The sequence below is a fragment of the Phyllopteryx taeniolatus genome, chromosome 3 (assembly GCF_024500385.1).
Source record: "Phyllopteryx taeniolatus isolate TA_2022b chromosome 3, UOR_Ptae_1.2, whole genome shotgun sequence".
NCBI lineage: Eukaryota > Metazoa > Chordata > Actinopteri > Syngnathiformes > Syngnathidae > Phyllopteryx > Phyllopteryx taeniolatus.
The window spans coordinates 7,952,699-7,967,952 of record NC_084504.1 but is presented as its reverse complement, the minus strand read 5'-3'; the positions used below and the strand labels follow the sequence as shown (position 1 = coordinate 7,967,952).

The 15,254-nt window shown below is 39.9% G+C and overlaps 2 protein-coding genes across 2 annotated transcripts; both read right to left on the bottom strand.

Moving 5' to 3' along the window:
- Nucleotides 1–448: 448 nt before the first annotated feature.
- Nucleotides 449–2,723, bottom strand: LOC133474783 (oocyte zinc finger protein XlCOF6.1-like). The gene is made up of 2 exons (XM_061766794.1): nt 2,414–2,723; nt 449–1,975 (listed from the first exon to the last, which is right to left on the bottom strand). Exons 1-2 carry the CDS (start codon nt 2,589–2,591, stop codon nt 873–875), a joined length of 1,281 nt encoding a protein of 426 aa, XP_061622778.1. The 5' UTR covers nt 2,592–2,723; the 3' UTR covers nt 449–872.
- Nucleotides 2,724–3,805: 1,082 nt separating this feature from the next.
- Nucleotides 3,806–13,593, bottom strand: LOC133474788 (gastrula zinc finger protein XlCGF8.2DB-like). The gene is made up of 2 exons (XM_061766803.1): nt 13,377–13,593; nt 3,806–9,932 (listed from the first exon to the last, which is right to left on the bottom strand). The coding sequence occupies exons 1-2, from the start codon at nt 13,474–13,476 to the stop codon at nt 8,995–8,997; spliced, it is 1,038 nt and encodes a 345-aa protein (XP_061622787.1). The 5' UTR covers nt 13,477–13,593; the 3' UTR covers nt 3,806–8,994.
- Nucleotides 13,594–15,254: the final 1,661 nt, after the last annotated feature.

Below are 15,254 nucleotides of genomic sequence, written 5' to 3'. Positions count from 1 at the left end.
ATTTTGGCCCACTGTGAATTTGAGTTTGACTCCCCTGGACTATGACCTCCCTAGTTTAGGGCTGCTGTAGGCACGCAGTTTAAAAGGGGCGTGTCGTATTTATCGAATCATATCCATGCTCGGCAATACCGCCGCAAGATGGCAGTCATGACATTGCACGGCTGCCATCTTGCGGCTGTATGGAAGACCCAAGCAGAAAATCGAGGGCCGCAAAGACTTTCTCTTTACTGTAACGCATGAGAGCAGGAAAAAAACACATTTGACTTTTGACGGCTCTGTCTTTGGTAAAAGAAGTAGGATTATTAATGTTGTTGCCGTTAAAAAAGGCATTTGTGCTCAGTCAGTACTGATAAGATATCCAGTTTAACATGAATCAATCATGAATAAGAACGCAAATAAGGACAATGTCTTAATGTCACCAGCTTTTGCACAGATGCCAGACCAACCGTTCGAGATGGATCATGTTTTAATAAAGAAATAAACATAATTTAAATGTTTACATTTCATTTCTGTATCAAATGATTGTACAATTCCAATACTTGTGCTTTTGCAGTCTACACAATCAAGATGAAGACAGAACTTGTCACTTTTGGTAATGTTTCAGATTTTCTTCAATACTTCCATGCACTGAAATACAAATCACCGTGTTGAATACCCAGTGTCCTTTAGGCTTTGTATTTCTTTGAAAATACTATATACAATAAGTGCCAATTTTCCATCCAGTTTTTGCCATTATTATGGCTTTATTCAACTATGAAGTGACATTGTAACCATTTGGTAGAGGCTCATATTTTAAAAACCGAGTTGTTATAGTTTTTTTTAAATTATTATTGTTATACTCTAACTGCCCAAAACCAAACTACTTATGACAATTAAGCATTTTTTCCTGTGTGTGTCCTGACGTGTCTGTTCAAATCAGACTTACAAGAAAAGCTTTTATGACAAACAGAGCAACTAAAGGGTTTTTCTCCCGTGTGTGTCCTCATGTGTCTATTCAAGTCAGACTTATAAGAAAAGCTTTTATCACAAATGGAGCAAGAGAAAGGTTTTTCTCCCGTGTGTGTTCTCATGTGTGTCACCATGTTGGACTTATGAAGGAATGTTTTACCACAAACTGAGCAACTAAAGGGTTTTTCTCCTGTGTGTGTCCTCATGTGTCTATTCAAATCAGACTTATAAGAAAAGCTTTTATCACAAGTGGAGCAAGAGAAAGGTTTTTCTCCCGTGTGTGTTCTCATGTGTGTCACCATGTTGGACTTATGAAGGAATGTTTTACCACAAACTGAGCAACGAAAGGGTTTTTCTCCAGTGTGTGTTCTCATGTGTATGGTCCAATTTTCCTTTCGGGTAAAACATCTACCACAAACTGCACAACAAAAAGCTTTTTCTCCCGTGTGTTTTTTCATGTGTACATTCATATTTCCTTTTCGAGCAAACGTTTCACCACAAACTAAACAATTAAAACGTTTGTCTCCTGTGTGTGTCTGCATGTGTAGTTTTAATGTACTTTCATAAGAAAACCGTTGATGACAAACCGAGCAGTGCAAATGTTCTTTATGAGCGTGAAGTCTTCTGCCCGTTTCAGAAGTTTTCTTGTTAAGCGTTGTCTCCTTTTCACAGCCCGATTGTTCCCCCTCACGGTCTGTATCATGTGTATCTTCCATGTCGTCATTCTGTGAAAGTGGACCGAAGAGTTGGGCAGTTGGTGGTCCTCCACGGTGGTCTCCACTTGGACTGTGATGATGAAGCTGTGTCCACTCTGGTGCTTTGTCTTCACTATGTTGGCTCTCCACAGAAACAACAGTCAGTGGAAACTTGCTGACAACAGCCTCCTCCTCTTCTTCTTTAATGTGGCAGGGCTGTGGATCCTTCTCTTCCTCTTTATTGTGGAATGGCTGTAGATGCTCCAAACTGGAGCTCCCCCACAGCGGATGAGGAGAAAACTCTTCTCGATGACCGATTAACTGCCGAACGTCTGCAAGACACAAGCAACAAAAACAGCGTAGCGCAAATGCATATAGGTTCAGGGACAACTTTTCAAAAACGAAATTTCAACTTGGCTTGAGACTTATTATGTACAGGTAGAAAATAGAGTGAAAACAATCCCAGGATCTTCATAAATTGATTTCTATTGAACCGCAATAGATTGTTCCAAATATCTTTTGGCCATTACTGTAATACAATCACTGCGATCAGTTATAAAACACACATGCAGATGATGAACTGTAGAAAAAGTGCCATTTTTGCGTAAAAACTCTATGGTGGTTCTTGATATTTTGTAAAGGATAATTCATTAAATATAAAAGATTGCCATTTATATTAAGTCATGATTGCACTGGTACGTAACATCAGTTAGGCCTCGAAGTACAAAGAATTTGTTTTAAATCGTGAAGTAGACGTTGAGAGAGCAAACCTTCGTTGTGCAGCACTGTTTGAGTCTCGCAAACAGCTTCGAGTTGTCGTCGGTGTCGCTCGGTCTCCGCTCTCGCTCGACAGAGTTGCTCCTCGTACGACATTATCGTTCTCTCGAACAGTCCGAAGATTTCGTCGGCGGCCGCAACGAGTCGCTCCCTTACCAACTCTTTCAACATTTGGATGTGGTTTCCTTTCACTCGATTTCACGTTGTCGCCTTGGAGTTTGTATGGTTATTTTTTCTTTTGTTGTTCGCGAAGCGTTGCTACTTCCGCATTTTTCTTCTTCGACGGTGTTTCTAGAGCAGCTGAGCGTCCAAGGGATCGTCGCACTGCTGCTGCCTTGTTGCGGTACTGAAGGCGGCTAAGCGCAAAAAAAATAAATAAAAATAAAAGTAAAAAAAATATATATATATATATATATAAAAGGAAAAGCCGCAGATGTACGTCACAATCGTCATCGGCGATGCATTTGAATAAATTGTAGAAACAAAACTGAAATGCAATACTCCCGCTACTCTATGGCATGAGATTTGTGCCCCCCCCACCAAAAAAAAATCCCTTAAAACCTCTTACATTGCAAACAACAGCAACAAAAAAGAGACTTTGAGAGATATAATTTAACTCAAGAAAAAAATAATAATTTTAGGTTTAATTGCAATGAAAATTTTGGTGTCACTTTTGTTTACATTTCCTTATTTTTTGTTTCTTTCTCACCGATCAGACATTTTGGTCCTTGATGCCAGCGTTGTCGTTTGCGTGGCCTGTGACGATTTTTGACACGAAGCTCTCGGGAGAGTGCCATCGCGGAGTGATATGCAACAGATGCAGAAGCTGTGGACGGAGTCTCATCATTTACTACCAAATAAAACAACACACATTAGCTTTCTTTCATTAGTTTTCTTAGGCAGGTACAGTAGATCACTTTATCAATACATTCTAACAAGTTTTCCTTGTTCACAATCACTATTTATTTTATTTTGTAATAGTTTTTTATGTCCTCATTATAGTTCTCTTTTACTTGCTCATCTCTCAGTTTTATACTGTACTTCATATTACATGTTGCATTAGTTCCATTTCCCCATTCTGCCCTTAAAGGAAACACGGTGAATGGACTGAACTTCCTAAATTGTCTGTCTTCCCTTCAGATAGCTGCCGTTGAAGTTCTATAAATGTTATGAGCATGAAGTGGCTGTTGGCAGAGGCAAGCAACGAAGTGCTTGAGAACATAAATATGGGAAATGTCCAGATGCAGCTAAGCTAAAATGCTCAAATTGTCGAATCACATTCGCTGCAGCTATCGAGAGAGTATATGGGCAAACAGAACAAATAACAGAACTAATATACAACAAGGCAGGGCCATGAGGGACAACAAATTAAAGTCAGACACTGATTGTGGGTACAAATGCGCTTTTAATTGTTTTTGGTGGCTGTAATAAATTGTTCACCACAGCGATGAAAACACAGAAAGTAAGGATAATATTTAAAGCAGAAGAAGATTTCCCTGGGTCCTGGACGAAAAGAAGTACAGTGGGTGTATTAAAAGGTGGAACACTAGGCACACAAACACAGTTATGGGATGGTAGCACATCAGTATAGTGGTGGGCTAGTTACATTTGTACACTATTGGATAGTCTGGATAATGAGTGGGGGGAAAAAAAGAATCATAAGTGGTTAAAATCTGTACAAATCGTCAGCAGTATTATAGGTGCCATGCCAGGGGCGATTCAAGGTTCAGAGATTTAAGGGCGATGGGATTCACTTAAGGGGTGCTTAAAAATCAGTACCCCCAAAATTGGGATAGAAATGTCTCAAGGGAGGTGGGGGTGCGGAGACACATATTACCGCTTCAACAACACACACATGCACACACAATATTAAGCCTTATGAAACATGTATGCCATGATGGGTGCGTGCGCGAACACACACAAATACACTAAAAAAGGGCAGCGGTACTGGTACTGCGAATTGGAAAATTCATATTTCATATATACATCACCAGAGGTGTGGACTCGAGTCACCACTTGGAGTCGAGTCATGAATTTTATGTCTTCAGACTCGACTTGGACTTGAACAGCAATGGCTCGTGACTTCACTTGGACTTGAACCCATTGATTTGAAAAGACTTGCTACTTTGAGCAAGGCACCACCTGTTTGTAGCTTTCTCTTTCTATAGTTATATGTGCAATTTAAAAAAACAACAACAGTAGAACATAAATGAACAAATGAAATAAAATAAATGTGACAGCAAAATAAGGTATACGTTCCAAGAATCACTGCTAACATACACAGAAACGACAACAACATTGAACGTAACAATAAGGAGGTTACTTATTGCACACAAAAAAAAAAAAAGTCCACATTGCATTGCGGGAACCGCGCAGCTGGACGTCACGTATGCTTGGTTTCATTAGCATTAGCAGTTAGCTTTGTGAGCCATCACGCAAATAGTTATATGGCGCTGTCTGGGCTTCTGTACATTACAGTCTGGTTTAGTCAGTGTGGTGTTCTCAAGAATAATTCTTGTACGTTTTTCTTTTGTTTATTCACTTTATTTATCAATCGATCAGCACATTGCTAGCATCTATTTGACATGAAATTCAAAAACTCAAAGTGCAGGACTTGCGACTCACATTTCCTAATGCGCTCACGCATTCCAATTCAAAAATGACAGTGGTACTGTGTGGCCGCCTGAAACGTTTCCTAGATAGAACAATAAACGTCAGATAATTCCTACCGAACAATATAAACAGTGACCTGTGGTTAAATGCGGCAAAAAGAACGCATGGTAATGATAATGTGTTGGTATTGAGTGGTAGAAGTTAAGAAATATGCCATATAGCCTGGTTTAAAGGCAGACATACCAACATGACTACTCACTGAAGGGTATTGCTATGCTCAGCTTGCGTTCGTCGCTCGGAACAGTCAAGTAGAGGTGGAGGGATGGGGTGGATCATTTTTGAGGCAAGGGGGGTGTACAGTGCTGTCCTTTTCTTGTTAAAATATAAGGTTATACCCAAGTACTGTATTTAAAAAAAAATTATTAGACTTTTCTAGCTTGTTACAAAAATTCTAAAGCCCTCTCAAATTATAATTTTTTTTTTGTGCTTTTAGTCACTTTAGGGGTGCTGCACAAAAATGGGCTAGACACACCCATGCCCTCAAAATCACATTTTTTCCTACCGTTTCGTGCATAACATACAGTAGGTCATAATGAGTCTGTATGGTTTATGTGTGACATCTACGCAGATTGTTGATTGCATGCAATAGCCTTTGAAAGGAAAACCGCTTGCAAAACGACTGGATCTGAATTTGGCGGTGTTGTGACGTACACTCGGCAATCAATATTTAAGTGTGGATGCACTAACAAAGCTTCCAGTCATTGTCGCCAAAATGTACACGAGTCATATAAGTACAGCGTGGGTACATTCAAGTGAATGGGGCGAGCTGAGACTTTTAAAATATCCCCACGCTCTTTTTTTTATTTCACCCACGTCCTCTCTCTGTAACTCCATCTTTTTATGGTTTAATAAAAGTACAATATACTGTATATACAGCCTCAAAACACAGGATCGCCGTTCAAGGCTCCAAAGATGTAATTGCTCAATGTGCAGGTGTGAGTGGCCAACTGTCATTTCAGTTCACATTCCCCATTAGTGGGCCAACAATCCAAGACTTGGTGAATTGTGGTTCACAATGAGAGTAAGAGGTGACATCGAAGGATCCCAACTCGACTTTGCTATGAACGTTTGGCCGCCACAAGACGCTGTGATATCGCCAACGACCAATCAGAGAAAAGCTGTTATCACATACTGTATTCAAATGGCGAACAGCAATCCAATCAGAGCAAAGCTGATTTACTGTTAATGAGAAATCCAGCTGTCTCATCTGCCAGGTGTTTCTAACCAACTGGAATAGTTTGAAAAAGGGCATCCTGGGCATTCAGAGGCGGGGTACACCCTGACCTGGTCGTCAGCTAACCGCAGGGCACATGTAAACAAACAACCATTGACACCTACGGGCAATTTAGAGCCGTCAATTAACCTACCTACTGTTTTGGGGATATGGGAGGAAACCGGAGTACCAAACTACACACAGGTATGGCTGAATTTGAACCCAGGTCCTCAGAATTATGAGGCGGATGTGCTAACCAGTTGCCTCAATCATCCTGGCCATTTCAAACCCAATTTATCTTTCAAACCTTATAACAGGAATAGGGTCCGACCAATATGGATTGTTTTGAGGCCGATGGCGATTCTGATATTTTGCAGAATAAAATTCCAATAACCTATTAATTGGTTGATTGATTTAAAAAAAATATAAAGATAAAATAACTTATTTTTGTGTCCCTTAATTCTTAAAACAACACAGATATGGATTACAGGCAGAATGTTTGGCATTTGGTTTTAGAAAAAAATTCCTTTAGTATTTAACTTTACATCGGAGAGAAAAATCACTCATTAACACATTACAACGTAAGACGTATAAGTGATATTCCCCCCACCCAAAAAAATGCAGATATTTTTATTTATATTGTAATGTGTTAATGTGTAAAAATAAAACAAAAAAAAGCAAACAAATAAATAAAAATCGTCCAATTTAATGCCGGAAAAAAGGGATAATATCAACCAATTAGATTGGCCTGCTGATTAATCTGATTAAAAAGGTTATAAAAAATGTAAAATACAAATTTGATGGCATGTGACCTTGAAGAGAAAATGTACATCTTTTAATATTGAGAAACTTCTTGGGGCTTAGTTTTAGCCATATAGTGAGCCACACGCGAACGCTAGTTGCCAACTGCCATTCAAATATGAAGATCTGAAAGTATTTGAACAATGACAGTTTTACACACACAGACAGCAGCTCAACACTTACGAAGTGAAGCCCTAAACACAACAGAAACACAAGTAAATCATGACCAGTGAAGATGACAATGACGAATAAGCTCTGCGGTAAGATGAAGATGACAAAAATTAATTGTAGAGTACTGCACAGTACATTTACACGTCTTCGGCCACAATTCAATAAAACCAAGACATGGTGTAATCTAGGAGGAGAGCATTACTTTAAGCAGGGTTCCTACACATTTGAGATTTCAAAATTCCATACTTTTTTCAGACTTCTCTGTATAGAAAAAATAATAATAATAATAATGTGACATTTGAATAAATAGATGCGTATCATTCTAATTCTTTTTATGTCATTATGTCGCCAAATACTCCATTAACCCCCGATAATTGTACACCTCGAAGGGCATTAACCCGTTTATACCACTTGCCAACGAAAATAATTGATGAAACAACCAATTCATTTGTAGTCAAAATAGAAAATACTAAAACAAGTTATTTTCCCTGGCAACACGGTGACTATGACGTCATTCTAATCCCATAACTTTCTAAGGGAACGTAAACCCAATCCAGTACTCCAGATATTCTAGTTTGACAATGTTAAACGACAACCACAGGAATGATCACAAAATCAGGTTTTATTTTTACACATACTGTATATTCGTTATACTTGTATTTTAATCTCAGTATTTTGATCGCCTATTTTCTTGTTTTCTTCACATTGATTTCATCCTTCTTGTCTGAGAGTTGATTTCAATCTTACGGAGTTAACTATTTATGCCGCTTCTGTCGCTTCATTTTCCCCCAGTTCCTCAGCAGCATTACACCCATCAAGGGGTTGGTAATCAACAAATAAAGTAAATAATTAAATCACTCATTACTGTTTTAAATTCGCTCATTTCTGTCCCCAGAGTGGCTACTTCACGTTCACTTATCAGAAAATCTGACTGTGTCAGGTTCCTATGTTTGCTTGTATAAATGGCTAAGGGTGGTTCGCATGAATTTGGAACATTGTATGTTTTGACAAGAACTACTTGAGACGTTCAAAGGGTGTACATTATCAACTGATAATGCCGATCAGAATCGACTATTCCCCAAGACCATGTTATAATACTGTGCGCTCTCACACAAAGATTGTAGCTGCGCTTCCAGGTTATCTTAAAAATAAATAAATAAAAAATCGATGTACAATTTATGTTATAGTCATATCCTTTTTTCATTTAAGAAAATAGAGCTGTTGTAACAGTCTTGGAAACGTGAATATTTTTTTCCATACAATAGTTTCCATTTTGCATACTTTTCCAGACCTGAAAGTTTTATCCATCCGCCCATTTTCCGTACCGCTTATCCTCATGAGGGTTGCAGGTGTGCTGGCGCCAATCTCAGCTGACTCTGGGCAAGAGGCAGGGTACACCCTCACTCAACTGGTCGCCAGCCAATCGCAGGGCACATATGAACAAACAACCATTCACACTCACATTCACACCTAAGGGCAATTTAGTCTTCAATTAACCTACCATGCATGTTTTTTTGGAATGTGGGAGGAAGGAGTACCCAGAGAAAACCCACGCGGGCAAGGTGATAACATTCAAACGCCACACAGGGGAGCCCAGATTTGAACCTTGGTCCTCAGAACTGTGAGGCAGATGTGCTAAACAGCCATGCACCGTGCCGGACCCAAAGGTTTATGAAATCAAATTCCATACTTGCATAGGAACCCTGTTTGAAGTGTTTACTCTGTGTTGTGTATCCGCTTGTGTGCTGTCAAATTGGCCCTCTGAGCATATCTTTCACCACACAAGGAGCAACGAAAAGGTTTTTCCCCTGTGTGCGTTCTCATGTGCGTTACCACGCATGACTTAAAAGAGAATGTTTTATCACACACCGAGCAACTGTAAGGTTTTTCTCCCGAGTGTGTTCTCATGTGTGAAACCATGTTTGGCTTGAGAATGAATCTTTTACCACACACTGAACAACTATAGGGTTTTTCTCCTGTGTGTATTCTCATGTGTGCTACCATGCTTGAATTTTGAGTGAATGTTTTACCACACACTGAGCAAATGAAGGGTTTTTCTCCTGTGTGTGTTCTCATGTGTGCTACTAAACTTTCCTTGTGAGTGAACCTTTTCTCACACAGTGAGCAATTGAAAGGTTTTTCTCCAGTGTGTGTTCTCATGTGTCGAACCATATCGGACTTGTTAGTAAATCCTTTCCCACAAACTGAGCAAGTAAAGGGTTTTTCTCCCGTGTGTGTTCTCATGTGTCTTATCATAGGTCCGTTTTGGGCAAATGTTTTACCACAAATTGAGCAGCTGCCACCTGTCTTCTTTTTGGAGCATTTCAATGGTTTGTTGTCACCTTCACAGTCTGCGTCGTTCATATCGTCTGCGTCGTCAGTGTCTGACAGCGGTGCTAAGAGTTTGTCAGGTGGTGGTCTTCCCCAGGGGTCTTCACTTTGACTGCGATGATGAAGCTGTACTGACTCGGGTGGTTCGTCTTTGCTGTCGTCGGTCTTCACGGAGATGACAGTCAGTGGCAACTTGCTGACGTCAGTATCTTCTTCTTCCTCTTTAACGCGGGGGTGCTGTAGATGATCTTGCTCCAAACTGGAGCTTCCCACATGCAGCTGAGGGGGAAGTTCTTCCAGGTGACCAATCAGCTGCTGGACGTCTAGACGACACGAGGAACACAACCAATATAGATCACACAGGTCAATTATACAGTGGTACCATGACTTAAGAGTCTCCCAACGCACGTTTCTGTTTTTTTGGTTTGGTTTTAAGATAGCCAACATTTGAGTTACGAGTGAGCATCGGATACGGTATGCCTCCGCTCGAGTGAACTGGGAAAAAAACTAAACTAAACAAAAAAAAGAAAACGGACAGCTACAAACACCGATGCGCTTTCAGCTGTTTATTGAATGGGACAAACATTCAAACACACATACAAAATGAGCACACTTGCATGCAACTGCTGTAGGCCACAACTCGCGCCCAGACGCTCACATGCAGACAAACCGGCCAAGTTGACCAACCCAACTTCAGCTCCTGATGTCACTCACTTGGCCACAGCCCTTAAAGGCACACATACAACACTGCAGTTGTTGTGACTTCCAGCTTCTCTCCAAAGACAACATATCGATTGTTACGGCCATGCTATTTTCCCTGTTTTGTATTGCTATTGTGCTCGAATGTAAATCAGTGCGTGTTGGTGCTCGTCTGGAATTGGCTGCCACCTCCAAGCAGTCAGTCTTCACGCCTTGTTTGCATGACTTGACTCATATAAAGTGGACTTTTTTTTCTTAATATCTAGTAAGACTTTTTTTCCTAAAAAATATACAACTTTATTCTTATAAGATTGCAACTCCGTAATAGATTACAACTTTTTTTCTCCCTACAAAAATGCATTTTATCTTGTAAGATTACTTCCTTAAAATATATATATATTCTTCTAAGATTATGACTATTATTTTTGTAGATTAATTTGTTTTAAATCAGACAACGATGACCTAATTGACATGTTATCTTGTAAGATTACATTATATTTCTCAAAAACATACAAAGTTTAAAGTCATTTTCAGTGTGTATATATTCACATTGCTATTTTATGCTAAAGAAAACTTGTATATCCTGTGTTGTTGTGTTTAGTTACTTTTCATGGCGATTAGTTATTTGCTGTCATGTTTTTTCACTTGCCGTTGTATTTAGTCATTTGCTGTTGTGTTTTGCACTTCAGGGCCACCGGGTGAGTGTGTGTGTGTATGTATATATATATATATATATATATAACTAATTAAATAAACTAAATGGGACTAAATGGAACAGTCCTTAAATGGTTCAGCTCCTAGCTGGAGGAAAGGAGTTATTTTGTAACCATTGGAAGTGTTCAATCTCATCGAATGGCAATGACCTATGGGGTCCCTCATGAGTCAATTCTTGGACCCCTCCTGTTCAGCCTGTATATGCTAACCTTGGGTCAAATTCTTCAGAACTTTAATTTTGACTATCATAGCTATGCAGATGACACATAGTTATATCTAGCAGTGTCGCCAGTTCAACTGAGGTATTGTGTCACTGTATAAGAGAGATAAATAACTGGATGAGCCAAAATGTTCTTTAATTAAACCACAACAAAACTGAGATAATGTTTTTTGGCAATAAAGCAAAGAGGATTGCTGTTAGTAAATACCTGGAATCACTCTCTTTATAAACCTAAGACCAAGTCCGAAACCTCTGTGTTCTGATAGAGTCCGACCTGACTTTCAACAGTCATATAAAATTAATTACTAAAACTGCCTTCTACCATCTGAAGAACATATCCAGAGTGAAGGCTTGCATGTGACAAGCAGACCAGGAGAAGCTCAGCCATGCTTTTATCTCAAGTAGACTTGACTATTGGTAACACACTAATGCTGTTCTGACTGGACTGCCCAAAAAGAACATTAAACAGCTGCAGCTCATTCAGAATGCTGCAGCTCGGGTTCTGACCAGAACAAAGACGTCAGAGCATATTACTCCAATTCTTTACACTGGCTCCCAGTCAGCTTTAGAATAGATTTTAAAGTTCTGCTACTGGTCTGTAAATCACTAAATGGTTTAGGTCCTGAATACATGAATGAAATGCGAATGGAATATAAACCCAGTAGGGCTCTGAGATCGACAGACTCAGGTGAAATAGTGGAGCACAGAGTCCAAAGCAAACATGGCAAAGCAGCATTTAGCGATTATGCTGCACACAAATGGAATAAGTTGCCAACAGAAGTGACATCAGCCTCAAATGAGAATGTTTTTAAGTCCAGGTTTTTTTTCAGACTATTTAGAGCATTTCCCCTTTTAAATGATATTTCTTGCATTGTATGCTGTTTTAGTTGTACTTTTATGTTTTCCCCCTCTGTTTTAAATGTTGGGCGGCACGGTGGGCGACTGTTCGGGCATCAGCCTCACAGTTCTGAGGACCGCGGTTCAAATCCCGGCCCCGCCTGTGTGGACTTTGCATGTTCTCCCCGTGCATTCTTGGGTTTTCTCCGCGTACTCTGGTTTCCTCCCACATCCCAAAAACATGCATGGTAGCTTGATTGAAGACTCTAAATTGCCCATAGGTGTGAATATGAGTGCGAATGGTTGTTTGTTTCTATGTGCTCTGTGATAGGCTGGCGACCAGTTCAGGATGTGCCCCGCCTCCTGCCCGATGACAGCTGGAATAGACTCCAGCACACTTGCAACCCTTGTGAGGATAAGCGGTACAGAAAATGGATGGATGGATGTTTTAAATGTTTATAAGCTCTTTTTTTCTTTGTTTTTAAATGCTTTTAATCATGTAAAGCACATTGAGTAACCTTGTGCATGAAATTCGCTATATACATTTATTTGCTCTGCTTTTATATATTCACATTGCTGTTTTCTCCTAAACAAAATGTTAATCTTGAAAAAAAAAAACTATTAATACTTAGACTTTATCTAGTAGGACTATGACTGTTTTACTCTCCCCAAAAGAAATGTTTCCATTGCAACTTTAGTCTTATAGATTACAACTTTTTTCTCAACCCCCCAGAAAAAACTGTGAACAAAGAGATTTGTTTTTTCTCATATGATGACATTTACTTATTAACTCGTTACAAAAAAAAGACAACTTATTTCTTGCAGAATTACAACTAAATTGGAAATTGGGACTTGATACTAAGTTTATTTTTTGCTGGAAACAATTATGTTTACATTTTAAAGATAATTATTATGTAATATTAATCCCCTCCCCCCTCTCAAAAACAAGGTACCCGACAATTTTATATTCTTACTTTGGGGTTCTAGTACTCCTTTGTACACATCACTTAAATGTATGAAGGATGTAAGGCTAAGTGCGAAATGCTACTCAGCACTTTTATCCGACACGGGCATGTTTTAGGAAACTGTCTGAAATGGTAGGGGGAATGCAATGTATGTACAGTATGGACATTTTGCATGAGTATGGAAAACTGTGAAATGTCATAATTATGCCTTTCCAAGGGTACATTAAGAAAACAAAAAAAATGACCCGGGAGCTGAGGAGTTAAAATGAGAGTTAAATGTGTTAAATATAGGTAGTTAATGTGCTAAATAAAATCAAAGGCTGGTAACAGACCTTGGTTGTGCAGCACCTTGTGAGCGGCTTGCAGTTGTTGTCGTCGTCGCAGCTCGCGCTCCTCTCTTGCGCGACAAACTTGCTCCTCGGTAGACGCCATCGTTCTTCAGCAAGCACGTAGATGCGTCGGATGCCGCAATTATTTGCTTTCTTACCAACTCTTTTGGCTTTCAGAATATTTTCCCCCACCACGTCCTCGTTGCTTTTCTCCTCTTTGCTAACGTGCACAGATATGGATAGGTACATACGACACGCCCATTTTGAGCTACGTGCCCAAGGCGACACTAAGCTAGGAGGGTCAAAGTCGACAGCCCATTTAATGTAAGTGGACAGCAAGAAAACCAAAAGACCAAGGATGCTGGTACATTGTGCTGCGTACAGTTGCTTAAAATGCCGTACAGTTGCGACCAGGCAACGACAAACTGGGAGTCCCTTTCACATGTAAATATATATATTTTTTTGCTTTTTTCCCCAGATGTGTATTGATACGATACACATTGGCGTTGACGTGAAAATCGGTTGACAAATGAGTCAGTTACGACTTAATTTCAGTATCCATTCATTGGCTTCTATTGCTGCATTCCAGAAAAGTGGGAAATCGGATTTATCCCACTCAGATTGTATCAGCTGTGACCTCAAAGTGTTCAAGGCAAATGTAAACAACAAAGATGGCTGATTGCGATAAATTGTTGTTTGTTTTCTGTATTTGGAAGCTATATAAGCCTATATAAAATCAGAATTTGTTTTATTTATGTAAATAAAGTAATATCTTGGCGGCACAGTGGAAGACTGGTTAGAGCGTCTGCCTCACAGTTCTGAGGACCAGGGTTCAATCCCCGGCCCCGCCTGTGTGGAGTTTGCATGTTCTCCCCGTGCCTGCGTGGGTTTTCTCCGGGCACTCCGGTTTCCTCCCACATCCCAAAAACATGCATGGTAGGTTAATTGACAACTCTAAATTGCCCGTAGGTGTGAATGTGAGTGCGAATGGTTGTTTGTTTATATGTGCCCTGCGATTGGCTGGTAACCAGTTCAGGGTGTACCCCGCCTCCTGCCCGATGATAGCTGGGATAGGCTCCAGCACGCCCGCGACCCTCGTGAGGAGAAGCAGCTCAGACAATGGATGGATGGATGTTTTAAATGTTTATAAGCTCTTTTTTGGATGGAAGTAATATCTTATAATCATTTTATAACATCAAATTTCATGCAGGCAGAGAGCCATATCCTCACGCAATCAGAACAAATTACATTGTGTTATATGAAGTTATGTTGACTAACTAAATAAAGATGGCTAAATATACTTTCATAATCTAGTAAATAATTTTTTACCATTCACGATCTGTCTCCATGAGGATGGCCATTGTCGAGTGACGTCAGATTGAAGCAACTCAGTGAGGTCGGGGTAGATATTTTTTTCCCCGACTTTCCTAGTTTTGAGTGGGATTCCAGTGCACTTTTCCTCAGAGGTCAGAGGTCGAAAAAGTCCGACTTCCCACTTTTCTGGAACGCAGCACACGGGAACGACGACCTCCCCAACATGGCTGCCACGTAGGCACGTCGGCTCGCCTATCTGCTACATCTCGGGGTTAACGTGCGCCTTTTTTCTGCTTCTTTTTGTTCATTGGTGGCATCGAGCGTTAGAGGTGCATTATGCGCCACCTACTGTGATGGAGTGTGTAACGGCAAAATAAAAACGATTATTTTTTTGTCGTTCCCATCTCTTCTAAAAACAAAAACAAAGCTTTAAAAGTTATTTCTTGAATCTTCAATCCATTTCTAACGTTAAATACTGCAGCCCCACTTTTCCGTCATCAGTTTTTCTCTGGTTATTTCCACACTCTCCCTGCTGGCTGGTAAATCAGATACAGTTATATTTATATT